Genomic DNA, 16,860 nt, shown 5'->3' on the forward strand with positions numbered 1-16,860 from the left:
GACTGCAATCTTTTTTTGTAAGGGGTGGGAGCTGTCAGACAGGAAAGGTGTCAATTGCATAAACTGAAATTAACATGTGAAAGCTTGTGTGTGTGTGTGTGTGTGTGTCTTATAATGGTGTCACCATGTCAACCAAAGGTTTGAATGACTCAGACATCCAGTGCTATCCCATTGTGTGGCACCACACCTTATCAGTAAAACAGGAAACCTGCATGACCTGTAAAGTGTTGTGTAGATCCACATGGTAGTGCAGTTTGCCCAAGGAATCACCTACTATTTTATTATGTTGATCTTATGTTATGTTGATGCCATTAGTTTTTTTTTTTTTTTTTTCTCCTTTTATTTAACCAGGTAGGCCAGTTGAGAACAAGTTCTCATTTACAACTGCGACCTGGCCAAGATAAAGCAAAGCAGTGTGTCACAAATAAAAACAGAGTCACACATGGAATAAACAAGCATACAGTCGACACAATAAAAAAGTCTATATACAGTGTGTGCAAATGGCGTAAGGAGGTAAGGCAATAAATTGTCCATAGTAGCAAAGTAATTACAATTTAGAAAATTAACACTGGAGTGATGGATGTGCAGATATACTGGTGTGCAAAAGAGCAAAAAAAGTAAATAAAAACAATATGGGGATGAGGTAGGAAGTTGGATGGGCTATTTACAGATGGGCTGTGTACAGCTGCAGTGATCGGTAGCTGATGCTTAAAGTTAGCGAGGGAAATATAAGTCTCCAACTTCCATGATTTTTACAATTCGTTCCAGTCATTGGCAGCAGAGAACTGGAAGGGAAGTCGGCCAAAGGGAGTCTTGGCTTTGGGGATGACCAGTGAGATATACCTACTGGAGCGCATGCTACGGGTGGGTGTTGTTATGGTGACCAGTGAGCTGAGATAAGGCGGCACTTTACCTCGCAAAGACTTGTAGATGACCTGGAGCCAGTGGGTCTGGTGACGATTATGTAGCGAGGGCCAGCTGGCGAGAGCATACAGGTTGCAGTGGTGGGTGGTATATGGGGCTTTGGTGCCAAAACGGATGGCAGAGTGTTTGAGGCTATTTTGTAAATGACATCTTCGAGGATCGGTAGGATAGTCAGTTTTACGAGGGTATGTTTGGCAGCATGAGTGAAGGAGGCTTTGTTGCTAAATAGGAAGCCGATTCTAGATTTAATTTTGGATTGGAGATGTTTAATATGAGTCTGGAAGGAGAGTTTACAGTCTAGCCAGACACCTAGGTATTTGTAGTTGTCCACATATTCTAAGTCAGAACCGTCCAGAGTAGTGATGCTAGTCGGGCAGGCGGGTGTGGGCAGCGATCGGTTGAAGACCATGCATTTAGATTTACTAGCGTTTAAGAGCAGTTGGAGGCCAAGGAGTCTTCTATGGCTTTGAAGCTCGTTTGCAGGTTTGTTTACACAGTGTCCAAAGAAGGACCAGATGTATACAGAATGGTGTCGTCTGCGTAGAGGTGGTTCAAGGAATCACCCGCAGCAAGAGCAACATTGTTGATAGATACAGAGAAAAGAGTCGGCCCGAGAATTGAATCCCTGTGGTACCCCCACAGAGACTGCCAGAGGTCGGACAACAGGCCCTCCGATTTGACACACTGAACTCTATCTGAGAGTAGTTGGTGAACCAGGTGAGGTAGTCATTTGAGAAACCAAGGCTGTTGAGTCTGCCAATAAGAATACAGTGATTGACAGAGTCTTGGCCAGTTCGATGAAGACGGCTGCACAATACTGTCAATTATCGATGGCGGTTATGATATCATTTAGTACCTTGAGCGTGGCTGAGGTGCACCATTGACCAGCTCGGAAACCGGATTGCACAGCGGAGAAGGAACAGTGGGATTCGAAATGGCCAGTGATCTGTTTGATAACTTGGCTTTCGAAGACTTTAGAAAGGCAGGGCAGGATGGATATAGGTCTGAAACAGTTTGGGTAGAGAGTGTCACCCCCTTTGGAAGAGGGGGATGACCGTGGCAGCTTTCCAATCTGTAGGAATCTTGCACGATACGAAAGAGAGTTTGAACAGACTGGTAATAGGGGTTGTAACAATGGAGGCTGATAATTTTAGAAAGAGAGGGTCCAGATTGTCTAGCCCGGCAGTAGTAACATTACTTGCCCTCAGCTCAACTCAAGTGATTTCAAATAAAAATGTATTGGTCACATACAGTGCCTTGCGAAAGTATTCGGCCCCCTTGAACTTTGCGACCTTTTGCCACATTTCAGGCTTCAAACATAAAGATATAAAACTGTATTTTTTTGTGAAGAATCAACAACAAGTGGGACACAATCATGAAGTGGAACGACATTTATTGGATATTTCAAACTTTTATAACAAATCAAAAACTGAAAAATTGGGCATGCAGAATTATTCAGCCCCCTTAAGTTAATAATTTGTAGTGCCACATTTTGCTGCGATTACAGCTGTAAGTGGCTTGGGGTATGTCTCTATCAGTTTTGCACATCGAGAGACTGACATTTTTTCCCATTCCTCCTTGCAAAACAGCTCGAGCTCAGTGAGGTTGGATGGAGAGCATTTGTGAACAGCAGTTTTCAGTTCTTTCCACAGATTCTCGATTGGATTCAGGTCTGGACTTTGACTTGGCCATTCTAACACCTGGATATGTTTATTTTTGAACCATTCCATTGTAGATTTTGCTTTATGTTTTGGATCATTGTCTTGTTGGAAGACAAATCTCCGTCCCAGTCTCAGGTCTTTTGCAGACTCCATCAGGTTTTCTTCCAGAATGGTCCTGTATTTGGCTCCACCCATCTTCCCATCAATTTTAACCATCTTACCTGTCCCTGCTGAAGAAAAGCAGGCCCAAACCATGATGCTGCCACCACCATGTTTGACAGTGGGGATGGTGTGTTCAGGGTGATGAGCTGTGTTGCTTTTACGCCAAACAACGTTTTGCATTGTTGCCAAAAAGTTCAATTTTGGTTTCATCTGACCAGAGCACCTTCTTCCACATGTTTGGTGTCTCCCAGGTGGCTTGTGGCAAACTTTAAACGACACTTTTTATGGATATCTTTAAGAAATGGCTTTCTTCTTGCCACTCTTCCATAAAGGCCAGATTTGTGCAATATACGACTGATTGTTGTCCTATGGACGGAGTCTCCCACCTCAGCTGTAGATCTCTGCAGTTCATCCAGAGTGATCATGGGCCTCTTGGCTGCATCTCTGATCAGTCTTCTCCTTGTATGAGCTGAAAGTTTAGAGGGACGGCCAGGTCTTGGTAGATTTGCAGTGGTCTGATACTCCTTCCATTTCAATATTATCGCTTGCACAGTGCTCCTTGGGATGTTTAAAGCTTGGGAAATCTTTTTGTATCCAAATCCGGCTTTAAACTTCTTCACAACAGTATCTCGAACCTGCCTGGTGTGTTCCTTGTTCTTCATGATGCTCTCTGCGCTTTTAACGGACCTCTGAGACTATCACAGTGCAGGTGCATTTATACGGAGACTTGATTACACACAGGTGGATTGTATTTATCATCATTAGTCATTTAGGTCAACATTGGATCATTCAGAGATCCTCACTGAACTTCTGGAGAGAGTTTGCTGCACTGAAAGTAAAGGGGCTGAATAATTTTGCACGCCCAATTTTTCAGTTTTTTATTTGTTAAAAAAGTTTGAAATATCCAATAAATGTCATTCCACTTCATGATTGTGTCCCACTTGTTGTTGATTCTTCACAAAAAAATACAGTTTTATATCTTTATGTTTGAAGCCTGAAATGTGGCAAAAGGTCGCAAAGTTCAAGGGGGCCGAATACTTTCGCAAGGCACTGTACACATGGTTAGCAGATGTTTTGCGAGTGCAGCGAAATGCTTGTGCAACGTCTAACAAGTGTTATTTAACAATTCCACAACAAATACCTAATACACACAAATCTAAGTAAAGGAATGGAATAAGAATATATAAATATATGGATGAGCAATGACAGAGCGGCATAGGCTAAGATGCAATAGATAGAATACAGTATATACATATGAGATGAGTAATGCAAGATATGTAAACATTATTAAAGTGCCTAGTGTTCCATGTATTAAAGTGGTCAATGATTTCATGTCTGTATGTAGGCAGCAGCCTCTCTGTGCTAGTGATGGCTGTTTAACAGTCTGATGGCCTTGAGATAGGAGCTGTTTTTCAGTCTCTCGGTCCCGGCTTTGATGCACCCGTACTGACCTCGCCTTCTGGGTGGTAGCGGGGGAAACAGGCAGTGGCTCGGTGGTTGTTGTCCTTGATGATCTTTTTGGCCTTCCTGTGACATCGGGTGGTGTAGGTGTCCTGGAGGGCAGGTAGTTTGCCCCTGGTGATGCATTGTGCAGACCTCACCACCCTCTTGAGAGCCCTGCGGGTGTGGGCGGTGCAGTTGCCGTACCAGGCTGTGATACAGCCCGAGAGGATGCTCTCAATTGTGCATCTGTACAAGTTTAATGGTTTTAGGTGACAAGCCAAATTTCTACAGCCTACTGAGGTTGAAGAGGTGCTGTTGTGCCTTCTTCACGACACTGTCTGTGTGGGTGGACCATTTCAGTTTGTCTATGATGTGTACGCCGAGGAACTACCTTCACCACCTGGGGGTAGCCCGTCAGGAAAGTCCAGGACCCAGTTGCACAGGGTGGGGTTGAGACCCAGGGCCTCAAGCTTATTGATAAGCTTGGAGGTTACTATGGTGTTGAATGCTGAGCTATTGTTAATGAACAGCATTTTTACATAGGTATTTCTCTTGTCCAGATGGGATAGGGCAGTGTGATGGCGATTGCATCGTCTGTGGACCTATTAGGGCGGTAGTCATTTAGTTCAGTTACCTTTGCACTCTTGGGTACAGGAACAATGGTGGCTTTAATGGATGTACGTTTTATACAGGGAAACCTGGTGCTTGAACATGTACAGCCAGTTCAGGGCATATCCTGTAGGCTTACTTGTACTCGTATCTAAATTATACAGGTAAATCTAGTGTTGAATGGCCCATGAATCATCCCCTTGTCTGGGTGTAGTGATGGCCCTGGGGATTTGTGCCGTTAAAGGGAGCTACTCCACTAAGACGATGGCATTTTCCCGTTTGAGCAGAAGCCCATCCTCTCTCCTCCTTGACCCGGTAACCGAGGAGTGAGGAAATTCGTTAGTAGGCAAACAGAAGACGGTCCTCCCCACTTCGATAGCCTCCTTTCGGCGAGGAAGCACAAGTGTATCCTACCTGAGTTCTTCACCGAAGAGTTTAGAAATCTGCCACACCCCCTTTGAATCAGCTATTATTTTCTCGAAGGAGAAAGCATGCAAACATTTAAAAACGATATGCTACTTATCTATTTATCAAAGTAATTTGTTTTGATCACGATATACATTTTTGGGGGGATTCCACCCTGTGAATTTCATTTGCCTGATGACGCGCGATTGGTGGAGAGTCTCATTTCATACAAGCGTATTTTTGTCCACTTTCATGCTCTTCGCAGTCTTTCCTCGATTACCTTTGACCTTTTTCAAAAGAAGGCCAGATACGAGAGAGGATGCAGGAGTTGAGCAAAGGCCACTGTTTCCCTCATAAACACTCTTCTGTTAAAGACCCACTGCAGTCAAATGTGATTTCTATGTGTTTTATATACATTTCCACACTGAGGTTGGAATAATACTGTGAAAATTAGTGTAAAAGCTGTTTTAAAAAGACTGCCTGAAAACTTCAGTCTGTTTTTGTGGGATGGAGTTTTGGCCTGCCTGGTGACATCACAATGCTGTAAATTAGATAATAGACCAATAAGAAATAGTTCCAAACATCTGCCAATAACTACTAGTTTTTAGTTTTCCTCTTCCCCCTCAAGCAAAATTCTTGCTTAAGAAATTGCTCTTTGCTAAGAAGCTAGAAGCTTTTGTTTCTTTTTGACCATTTTAATTAAAAAATATCACAGTAAGGTACTTCATTTTTAACCAGAAATGATTTGATATTGAGATAAAAACTGTTGCATTGGACTTTTCCCCCCCAAAACCAGTCAGATATCATTTGATTGTTAAAGCTCAATATTTAACTTTTTGGGCGACCTGAACAATTTCACATAGAAATGTGAGCTATAGATCTCACTCATTGCCAGGTCTAAGAAGTGGTAGATCTGTTCTATGTGTGCTATTTCTGTGCTTCCTGTAAAGGTTCCTTTTTGCATCAAACAGCTGAAAATACAATATTTTTGGTTATGGAAAATATATTTCACGGCGTTTTAGATGGTACAATGATTCGCTACACTATAATTGCTTGTTTTGTCACATTAACTGAAATTAGGCAAACTATCAGAATTTTAGCAACCAGGAAATGGCAGAGCGATATCTGTATAATGCACCTTTTAAAGCCTACTTATCTTGGAAGTTTCAAATGGCAGGCTTTGCCAGATAACCCTGTGTATCCCGTAGTCTGGAACTTTCTACACGGTCTGTTCTGTTGGATCTTGTAGACTGCGGGTTTGAGTTGGAGAAGTCTCTTCTCAACGACACGTAGCGCACAGTACTTGTTTGTATTTTGGAATACTTTTAAGTAAAGTACTTCCAAAAGACTGAATTTATAGTTTCAGGCATGTAGGATGTTCTTGCATTGTGTGGATCTGTCGAATCGGTAGGTTTCTTGGTGTCTCCAATGATGGGAAAGAGACCAAGGGTTCAGCTCGTCTTCCTCCCCCCCCACCCTTCCAGGTTGTAATTGTATTGAATAGAGAAATGTCAGGACAGTAACCCTAGCCTCATAGCTGTTCTCTGTGAATGCCATTTATCCTTAGCTCCCTCTCGGTTAATAATGGGTATCATTGGTTGACCGATCCAGTGTTGCTCCTTAATCTGTCTGTGTGGATCCTAATCTTCCCTCCCGCCAAATTCTGTTATACGACTAATAGCCCATGTAGTCCTACTCAACGTCTTCCCATTCAAGATGACCTGCATTCTAAATATCAGTTTACCGTTCCCAAAGCTGACGTTAGTTGTATAACAGAATTATTATAGTATTGTCTTCATTATAATGACTGTCCCTGTGTGTACGTGTGCCACACACTCCAGTGAATGAGTGCTTTGCTGTTCCCTGCATGCTGACTGTCTGTATTTCCAAATGGCACCCTATTCACTATTTAGTGCACCAGAGCCCTATGGGTGAGGAAGCCTGACTGATGGCCATTGTACTGTCAACACTCCATCCCTTGTCTTCCAATGAGATACTGACCAAGAGGAGAGAGCGAGATGCTGATTGGACTCATTTCACTTCAACAATACAGCCTTTCATTCAGGGCTGGTATATTGTATATGGCCCATCCACTTTGGTCACAGAGTATTTGAATATGGTGCATGCTTATTTATTAGAGGGAAATGGGGTGATCTAGAACTAGAACATGCAAATGTTATGACCATTTAAGTCAAGAGAGTAAGATTGAAATTGAAGGGATGTTATTTCAGGTGGATCATCCCAAACGTATACATCTGATCTCTGGGTTAGTGCTATACGGAATTCTTGGGACATCCGTACCCTTAACCTTACCGTAACCCTGACCTAACCCGAACTCTTTTACATTTCTACTTCAATTGGGTAACGTCATAGTTGGATGTCCCAAGGATCCCGGATAGCAAGAACCACTGTCTTACCTCTGTCACAGCACTGATCTCTAACCTCTTACCTGTGTGTGTCCTCCTCCAGGACGGCTACAGGAGCTCAGAGAGACATGGAGTTCAGGGATCTAACGGCCAGGGCCGGACTCTGGTATGAAAACTTCATGAAGAATGCAGGTGAGGATCCATCACTAACTGCTGTCCAGCGACGCATAGATTTTTAGTTTTGGTATTAAAAAGGTAAATGTTCAATTCCAGTGGAAGCCAGAGGATAATGCATAAAAGCCTTATGCAACATTCTCTTCCATTGTGTTACTTGGTGGAAACGGACAGATATAGACTCTTCATCTAGCCATGGTTGGTCTTTTGGGGTTGATGAAATGGTGCTGATAATTACAAGCCATGGGAATCGACTCTAAATCTACCCTCTTAAACTTGTTCATGTTGGTGTATCTCAGTTGAATGGTTGGCTAGATAGCATGTTGTATTGAGTTATGTTGAATCACACTCAACCCTTCTCTGCTTTCCAGACCCCAGGACAGAGGACTGGTTTCTCATGTCATCGCCGCTCCCCCAAACCATAATAATCGTGGCGTACATCTACTTTGTCACCCGGCTGGGGCCCAGACTCATGGAGAACCGCAAGGCTTTCCAACTCAAAGAAATTCTCATTTTCTACAACTTCAGCGTGGTCGCCTTGTCCCTCTACATGTGCTATGAGGTGGGTCTCTTTCTCAATGGACTTCTGACAGGCTCTAGTGTTTGTTACTGCCTCGTCTAGCAATACGATCTTGTTTAGCAAAAAAACTCAACCACCGTGGTTTCCACTTTGTAATACTTTACACTACATTCTTTAGTTTCAATGTGGAGACAGTGCGTTTCAGTTGGCGTCTAGTCTTTGTTTAAAGGAGAGCAAGTGCAACGACAACTGTTGTGATTAGGAGTCTGTTGATTTGAATGAATTGTCTCTTACTGTATGTAGTATGTGATGTCGGGCTGGGGGACGGGCTACACGTTCCACTGCGACCTAGTGGACTACTCGGACTCGCCGCAGGCATTGAGGGTAAGAGCTGTAGAATGTGACGCAACCTGCTATACAGTACAGGAAGACATCTTCAAACTACTAGTTCTGGTAGTTCCTTTGTCTCTATTAACACCCATTCACCTGTGGATTCCTCCACTGACTCTAGAATGCTAACAAACTTTTGGAACAAAGAATCATTGAGAGCAGGCCATACCATAGCCGTGACTCACACCACGTTTTCTGTGTTGCATAATGTCATTAGTCGTGTGGTGAGGCCTGTTAGGTCACCACCATTTTGAATTGGATGGTTTTGCTTATCTGTAAGAAATGTAATTATTCCTGTCTTACTAACCTCGCTCTCCTCCTTTTAGATGGCTGGGACGTGTTGGCTCTACTACTTCTCAAAGTTCATAGAGATGTTGGACACAGTAAGCTGATTCCCTTTAGTACAGCTTTCTGACTGTCTGTGTCTCGCTTGTTCAGTTGTCTGTTTTTTTCTTTGTCCCAATGCAGCTGTTTTTATATCAAAATTAAATAATCTCTGGGTAACAATCAAGTACCTTACTGTACTTGAAGCAGGAAGCACCAGTGACTAGATCAATACAAAAGTGGTCAGATGAAGCATATGCTAAGCTACAGGACTGTTTTGCTAGCACAGACTAGAATATGTTCTGGAATTCTTCCTATGGTATTGAGGAGTACACCACATCAGTCATTGGCTTCATCAATAAGTGCATCAATGACGTCCCAACAGTGACCATTTCTACATACCCCAACCAGAAGCCATGGATTACAGGCAACACCCACACTGAGCTAAAGGCTAGAGGCTGCTGCTTTCAAGGAGCAGTACTCTAACCCAGAAGCTCATAAGAAATCCCGCTATGCCCTCTGATTTACCATCAAACAGGCAAAGCGTCAATACAGGACTAAGTTCGAATTGTACAAGACCAGCTCTGACGCTCGTCGGACGTGGCAGGGCTTGCAAACCATTACAGGCTACAAAGGGAAGCACAGCCGAGAGCTGCCTAGTGACACGAGCCTACCAGACGAGCTGAACTACTTAAATGCTCGCTTCGAGGAAAATAACACTGAAACCTGCATGAGAGCACCAGCTGTTCCCGGAAGACTGTCCGCAGGCGATGTAAGGCCTTTTAAACAGGTCAACATTCACAAGGCCGCAGGGCCAGACGGATTACCAGGATGTGTGCAGCGAGCATGCGCTGACCAACTGGCAAGTGTCTTCACTGACATTTTCAACCTCTCCCTGTCGGGGTCTGTAATACCAACATGTTTTAAGCAGACCACCATAGTCCTTGTGCCCAAGAACATTAAGATAACCTGCCTAAATGACTACCGACCCGTAGCACTCACATCTGTAGCCATGAAGTGCTTTGAAAGGCTGGTCATGGCTCCCATCAACACCATTATCCCAGAAACCCTAGACCCACTCCAACTTTCATACCGCCCCAACAGATCCACAGATGATGCAATCTCTATTGCACACCACATGGCCCTTTCCACCTGGACGAAAGGAACACCTACATAGGTGTGCTATTCATTGACTACAGCTCAGTCTTCAACACCATAGTGCCCTCAAAGCTCATCAATTAGCAAAGGACCCTGGGACTAAACACCCCCCTCTGCAACTGGTCTTCCTCACAGGCCGCTCCCAGATGGTAAGGGTAGGTAGCAACACATCCGCCACGCTGATCCTCAACACAGGGGCCCCTCAGGGGTGCTTGCTTAGTCCCTGTTCACTCATGACTGCACGGCCAGGCATGACTCCAAAACCATCACTAAGTTTTGCCGAAGACACAACAGTGGTAGGTCTGATCACCAACAATGACGAGACAACATATAGGGAGGAGGTCAGAGACCTGGCTGTGTGGTGCCTGGACAACAACCTCTCCCTCAACGTGATCAAGACAAAGGAGATGATTGTGGACTACAGAAAAAGGAGGACCGAGCACGCCTCCATTCTTATCGATGGGGCTGTAGTGGAGCAGGTTGAGAGCTTCAAGTTCCCTGCTGTTCACATCACCAACAAACTAACATGGTCCAAGCACACCAAGCTAGTCGTGAAGAGGGCACAACACAGCCTATTCCCCCTGAAGAGATTTGGCATGGGTCCTCAGATCCTCAAAAGCTTCTACAGCTGCACCATCGAGAGCATCCTGACTGGTTGCATCACTGCCTGGTATAGAAACTGCTTGGCCTCCGACCGCAAGGTACCACAGAGGGTAGTGCGTACAGCCCAGTACATCACTGGAGTCAAGCTTCCTGCCATACAGGACCTCTATACCAGGTGGTGTCAGAGGAAGGCCCTAAAAATAGTCAGACTCCAGCCACCCTAGTCATAGACTGTTCTCTCTGCTACCACACGGCAAGTATTACCGGAGCGCCAAGTCTAGGTCCAAGAGGCTTCTAAACAGCTTCTACATCTAATGAAATGGCTACCCAGACTATTTGCATTGCCCCCCCCACTCTCCCTCTTTTACACCGCTGCTACTCTCTGTTGTTATCATCATCTATGCATTGTCACTTTAATAACTCTACCTACATGTACGTATTACCTCAACTAACCGGTGTCCCCGCACATTGACTCTGTACCGGTACCCCCCTGTATATAGTCTCGTTGTTGTTATTTTACTGCTGCTCTTTAATTACTTTTTACTTTTATTTCTTATTCTTATCTGTATTTTTTTACCTGCATTGTTGGTTAGGGGCCGGTATGCAAGCATTTCACTGTTAGGTCTACACCTGTTGTATTCAGCGCATATGACGAATACAATTTGATTTGTAATAGATTTCCATTAATTTGAGCAAAAATAGCTTTTTTGCTAAATTACTTCTCAAGCAATAATTTTACTAGGACTGTCTCAAACTGGTCTGAGTGGGGAGAGAGAAACTGAAAAATAGCTGTTATTGGCAAAGCGGTTTGGAACGCTCTTTATAGGTTTATTCACCTATTTCCACCATCGAAAGCAGACCCCCCTACCCCTCATTCAAATCTGCTGATTTAGAAGGTCCTGTGTAGATTGTATTTTCAACCAGCAACGTTTTAGGAAATTACACTGATCACATTTTTTCAGACTTTTACAGTGTTAGTTTCATTAGCTGTTGTACAATATGATATAAACCACAGGAAAACAAATGAATTTTGACTGCACTGGGCCTTTAAGTTAAATGGCTGAATTCTCCCTTTCTTTCAGATCTTCTTTGTTCTGAGGAAGAAGAACAGTCAGGTTACATTCCTCCATGTCTATCATCACTCTATCATGCCCTTTACCTGGTGGTTTGGGGTCCGGTTCGCTCCAGGTACAGTATACAAGGGCTTGAATTGGTACAGTGACTGTATTAGCACATTGGTGTCATAACTCCTAATGGATTATACCAGCAGATTAGTGATGGTCTCTACCAGGTAAATGTCAGTATTCATTAAGCATGTTGTCTTCCTTAGTAGCTGTTGTCAAATTGGAACACAGAAACATGGCCACTTAGGGATAGCATTGCCGTGTAGCAGTTATTCTCAAACTGGGGTGCGTGTACCTTCAGGGGTACGCGCAATGCCGTCGGGGGTACGCCCAATAAAAATGTGATTCACATTAAAAAAGTGTTTATTTTTTTCAAATGTTATTTTTTTCAAACAGTTCATTTATATTTTCCAACAGGGCTATACATTTGTGTGAGTTTTTTTCTCACCAGAGTGGCCTCGTTTCACTGCCAAAAATCAAATGAAACCATCTAGTCTTCAGCAAAATAACAACACAATGTCAAATACAGTCAAATAATTAACATCCAATCACATTAACCGTTACTCTCTCGCGGGAATTCCACTAACGGTCCGTATGTGGCCAAATGTGGTTGCTGCTCATGTTGGTATCTGTACTGATGATGCAAAAGCCATGACAGGAAGACAAAGTTAACCATCTTCACTGTAGTGTCCAAAATAGTATTTCAAGCTGTCATGCATTCCCTTGGCAGCAAGAGCCTTTCGTGGATGCTGCAGTGTACCCAAGTGTTAACACTCCAGTTAACTTTGCCTTAATCATAGCCTCACTGGCAAGCAGTTGCTTCCGACAACACTTGGGTACACTGCAGCATCCACAAGAGGCTGTTGCTGCCAAGGAAATGCCTGACAGCTTAAATACTATTTTGGACACTACAGTGAAAATGGTTAACTTTGTTAAAGCAAGGCCCCTGAACTCTCGTGTATTTTCTGCACTATGCAATGATATGGGCAGCGACCATGTAACCCTTTTAAAACATACAGAAGTGCGCTGGTTGTCAAGGGGCAAAGTATTGACACGTTTTTTTGAATTGAGAGACGAACTTAAAAGTTTTCTTTACTGACCATAATTTTCACTTGTCTGACCGCTTGCATGATGACGAGTTTCTCACACGACTGGCCTATCTGGGTGATGTTTTTTTCCCGCCTGAATGATCTGAATCTAGGATTACAGGGACTCCCTGCAACTATTCAATGTGTGGGACAAAAATTGAGGCTATGATTAAGAAGTTGGAGCTCTTCTCTGTCTGCATTAACAAGGACAACAGACAGGTCTTTCCATCATTGTATTATTTTGTGTGCAAATGAACTCAAGCTTACGGACAATGTCAAATGTGATATAGCGAAGCACCTGGGTGAGTTGGGTGGGCAATTACGCAGGTACTTTCCCGAAACGGATGACACAAACAACTGGATTCGTTATCCCTTTCATGTCCTGACACGGGTTCTCTTACCGATATCTGAACAAGAGAGCCTTATCGAAATTGCAACAAGTGGTTCTATGAAAATTGAATTTAATCAGAAGCCACAGCCAGATTTCTGGGTTGCCAAATAGTGTTCTGCCTTGGCAAATCGCGCTGTTAAAACACTGATGCCCTTTGCAGCCACGTACCTATGTGAGAGTGGATTCTCGGCCCTCACTAGCATGAAAACTAAATAGAGGCACAGACTGTGTGTGGAAAATGATTTAAGACTAAGACTCTCTCCAATACAACCCAACACTGCAGAGTTATGTGCATCCTTTCAAGCACACCCTCTCATTAACCTGTGGTGAGTTATTCACAATTTTCAATGAACAAATAAGGTTTTATATGTAAAATGGTTAAATAAAGAGCAAAATTATTGATTTATTATTTGCGCCCTGGTCCTATAAGAGATCTTTGTCACCTCCCACGAGCCGGGTTGTGACAAACTCAATCTTATGTTTAATAAATGTATCGTATAGTGTGTTTGTGTGGCAGGCTTACTATGATGGCAAAAAAAAAAAAAATTTTGAGAGTGCACTGACCCTGGTGCTACAGTGGGTACGCAGCTGGACTAAACAGTTTGGGAACCACTGCCCTGTAGAACAAAAAAAATCCTAACTGCTAATTGCTCATCTCGTCCTCTAGGTGGCCAGGGGACATTCCATGCCCTGTTGAACTGTGTGGTCCATGTCATCATGTACTCCTACTACGGCCTGTCTGCCCTGGGCCCCGCCTACCAGAAGTACCTCTGGTGGAAGAAGTACCTCACCACCATTCAGCTGGTGCGTACTGCACTGCACTAGACTAGTGTGGGAGTTGAAATTGAATTTGAATCAGAAGTCATACGTTTTTATGAACAAGGATAGGATTATGTTAAAAATAAGTCATATTTGACCTTCCTCTGTCTGTCCTCCAGATCCAGTTTGTGATCGTTACCACCCACATCTGGCAGTACTTCTTCATGAAGGACTGTCCCTACCAGTTCCCCATCTTCATCTACATCATTGGCCTCTATGGCCTGGTCTTCCTCCTCCTCTTCCTCAACTTCTGGTACCACGCCTACACCAAGGGCAAGAGGCTTCCCAAGGTACTTCAGGCCAAAACCTGGGCCCACCCCTACAACAAAACCAACGGCGAAATAACCAACGGGAATGGTTTCCACTGTGACAAGGATAAGTGACAGGAGATCAGTCAATCAGGCTCAGGATCAAGGGTCGATCTCATTTGAATATGAGCTTATTCATGAACTGATATTAGACATGGAATTTAGAATTTAGAGTACTGGGGTGTATTCACTAGGAACCAAACGGATAGGTACCTACGTGAATTTGTCTAATAGAAACGGTCTTTTTCCATTTGGCGTAAACGGTTTCCATTGCAACATTTTTTGGACTAATGATTTCATCCCAGGTTAGGTATGCAGGAGTTTTGTTTTCCAATGTAAAAGTCAGTGCACTATTGAACTCAAAGAGAATTGACCCCTCACCTCTGGACCTTCTGATATTTTCTTTTCTCTCTGCTACAGCAATCTCTCAGAGTTATGAACCAAAGCTCTACTGGACTTTTTGTATTAGATATTTTAAACTTTTATACCTGTGCTTTTCTTTCCTGTTCAGGGTGAAAGCACAAGTTGAGTGTTTTTTAATTTTTTTTATAAACAGATAGTTGATGTTAGACGTGTGTTAGGTTAGTCAATGTTGGGGCAGTTCAGTAGCTTTGTCCCCACCAGCCCAAATTACCTTTGCCGTTTAGAGTTGGTGCTGAACCTCTCTAGCTTAGGCTGTAGAATTCAGCTTTATAATGTGACCTTGATTTCAGCTGGTTTCTATATTTCAATACCTGTACTTTAAAAAATAATTTTAATACATTTTCTATGCATTTAATTGTAAACAATTTGTATATTCTGCTACTGAAAGTGTAGCAGGATTTTGTCTGTCTTGAGTATGTGAGCCATCCTCCATAGTTGAGGCCTGATGTATTTCCTGGGTCTGGTCACATGGCTGGGAAAAACTCTGGGCCCTACCCATAGTATACCTGTAATGGTGGAAGGATACAGGATAACAATTTTGCCAGTAAGAACCGATGTTTACATGTATACTGAGTGGAGTGTATTGGTGTTGACCCCCCACCTTTTCATCAATTCTGCACCCATTTCTCTCTGGTTTGAGTCACAGCCTCTACTGGTGCTGAGAAACTTTGGAAGCCAACCTGCTCCTACTGTTAAAGAGCTGTAGGCCTACTTGAATCTCATTGAAATCTGTCTGTATTATGTCCAACAGAAGTGACGGTGTGACATTTGAAGCCAGAGAGAAAAGTGTAGCAACTGTTCTTGCAGGAACCGGAGCAGAGTGCACATTTCGCTTTAGCTCTGTCGCAAGCAAAGAACGACACATTTAAAAAAAAAAAATAGATTAAAAAAAACTGTAGCCATTGTTTACCACTGCATGCATATTAGTTTTATATCCACTCTTCCAAATTGAGTTCAGTCCTTATGCCATGCGTATGACAGTTAGTATGCTTTCTCACTGGGTGTGTTCACATTTTGGTTTTCGCCTCCGAGCTCTGCTCAACTGGTGATTGAGGACACAGCATTAGCTAAGTGTAGGATGGGCCTCCACAGGTGTAGTAAAACCCCAGTGCCTGGGGTGTAGGCTGAGTCCAATAAGCAACAGCGATCTAGCTGATTTGAAATGTATTTGCTGATGTTAGCTCTAGTGTGAGCGTGTTATTCACCATGGGTTTCTGTTCAGTGCCTTTGTCTAAGCCCCTCCAGCCATGATGACGCTAATTCTGTATAAAAACAGTCATGTGTAAAGTAATTATTTTTGTATTTATATAAAAATAAATGCTGTTTTATACATCACCTGTGTTATATTATTGGGGCTTCGTTTGTAGCAGTTAAAATATTTTATTTTTTACTGTTTTCAACAGTCATTCACCCATAACCAATGCCGGATATAAGAAGTAGTAGTATAACTTTTTGAAATGGGTGAATGAATCTGGAGTCCACATGTTGACAATTTTTAGACACTGGAATGATAAGTAAGAAAGCAGCACAGCTGACCTCTGAGGCATGTGAACACTACTCTGAGAACATATGAATACATTTTTCTACTGGGAGGTGCTTTGAAACAGTGTCATGTTTTACACTGGTCTGGAACTATATTTAAATCAGTTTTTGTTCATTTCTAAATTATTATTCAGAATTGTCTTAACACTTCAACCTTTTCAGAACTGAAATTGGTTGTGGACATTGATTAGAGCCTGAGCATTAATCCCACGGAATGACACTGGGCCCAATTCAGACCTTTAAATGAAGGTGTGGCGGAGGTGTTTACAGATACGCCATATGCTGACCTTGATTTAGGCTAATTCCACCACCTTTATGTGCGAGGAAACCAATGAAGGTCTAGCGAACCTACCGGTTCCATGTGGGAAAAGCATCTACTTTATTTTTTTGATAGTAATAACACCATTCTCCAGATCCATTTTTATT

At 43.0% G+C, this 16,860-nt stretch overlaps 1 protein-coding gene across 7 annotated transcripts in view; it reads left to right on the forward strand.

The window, feature by feature from the left end:
• The window catches only part of LOC112248776 (elongation of very long chain fatty acids protein 7), a 43,792-nt gene extending 27,565 nt beyond the window's left edge, over positions 1-16,227 (forward strand). For all 7 annotated transcript variants that reach the window (XM_024418085.2, XM_024418089.2, XM_042320728.1 and 4 more), the window contains 7 exons: positions 7,674-7,762; positions 8,116-8,306; positions 8,568-8,648; positions 8,981-9,037; positions 11,822-11,927; positions 14,010-14,146; positions 14,281-16,227. In XM_024418085.2, coding sequence (XP_024273853.1) covers positions 7,674-7,762; positions 8,116-8,306; positions 8,568-8,648; positions 8,981-9,037; positions 11,822-11,927; positions 14,010-14,146; positions 14,281-14,544 — 925 coding nt within the window. In that variant the 3' untranslated portion in view covers positions 14,545-16,227. The remainder of the gene's footprint in view (positions 1-7,673; positions 7,763-8,115; positions 8,307-8,567; positions 8,649-8,980; positions 9,038-11,821; positions 11,928-14,009; positions 14,147-14,280) is intronic.
• Positions 16,228-16,860: the final 633 nt, after the last annotated feature.

This window comes from Oncorhynchus tshawytscha, linkage group LG04, assembly GCF_018296145.1.
Source record: "Oncorhynchus tshawytscha isolate Ot180627B linkage group LG04, Otsh_v2.0, whole genome shotgun sequence".
Classification (NCBI taxonomy): domain Eukaryota; kingdom Metazoa; phylum Chordata; class Actinopteri; order Salmoniformes; family Salmonidae; genus Oncorhynchus; species Oncorhynchus tshawytscha.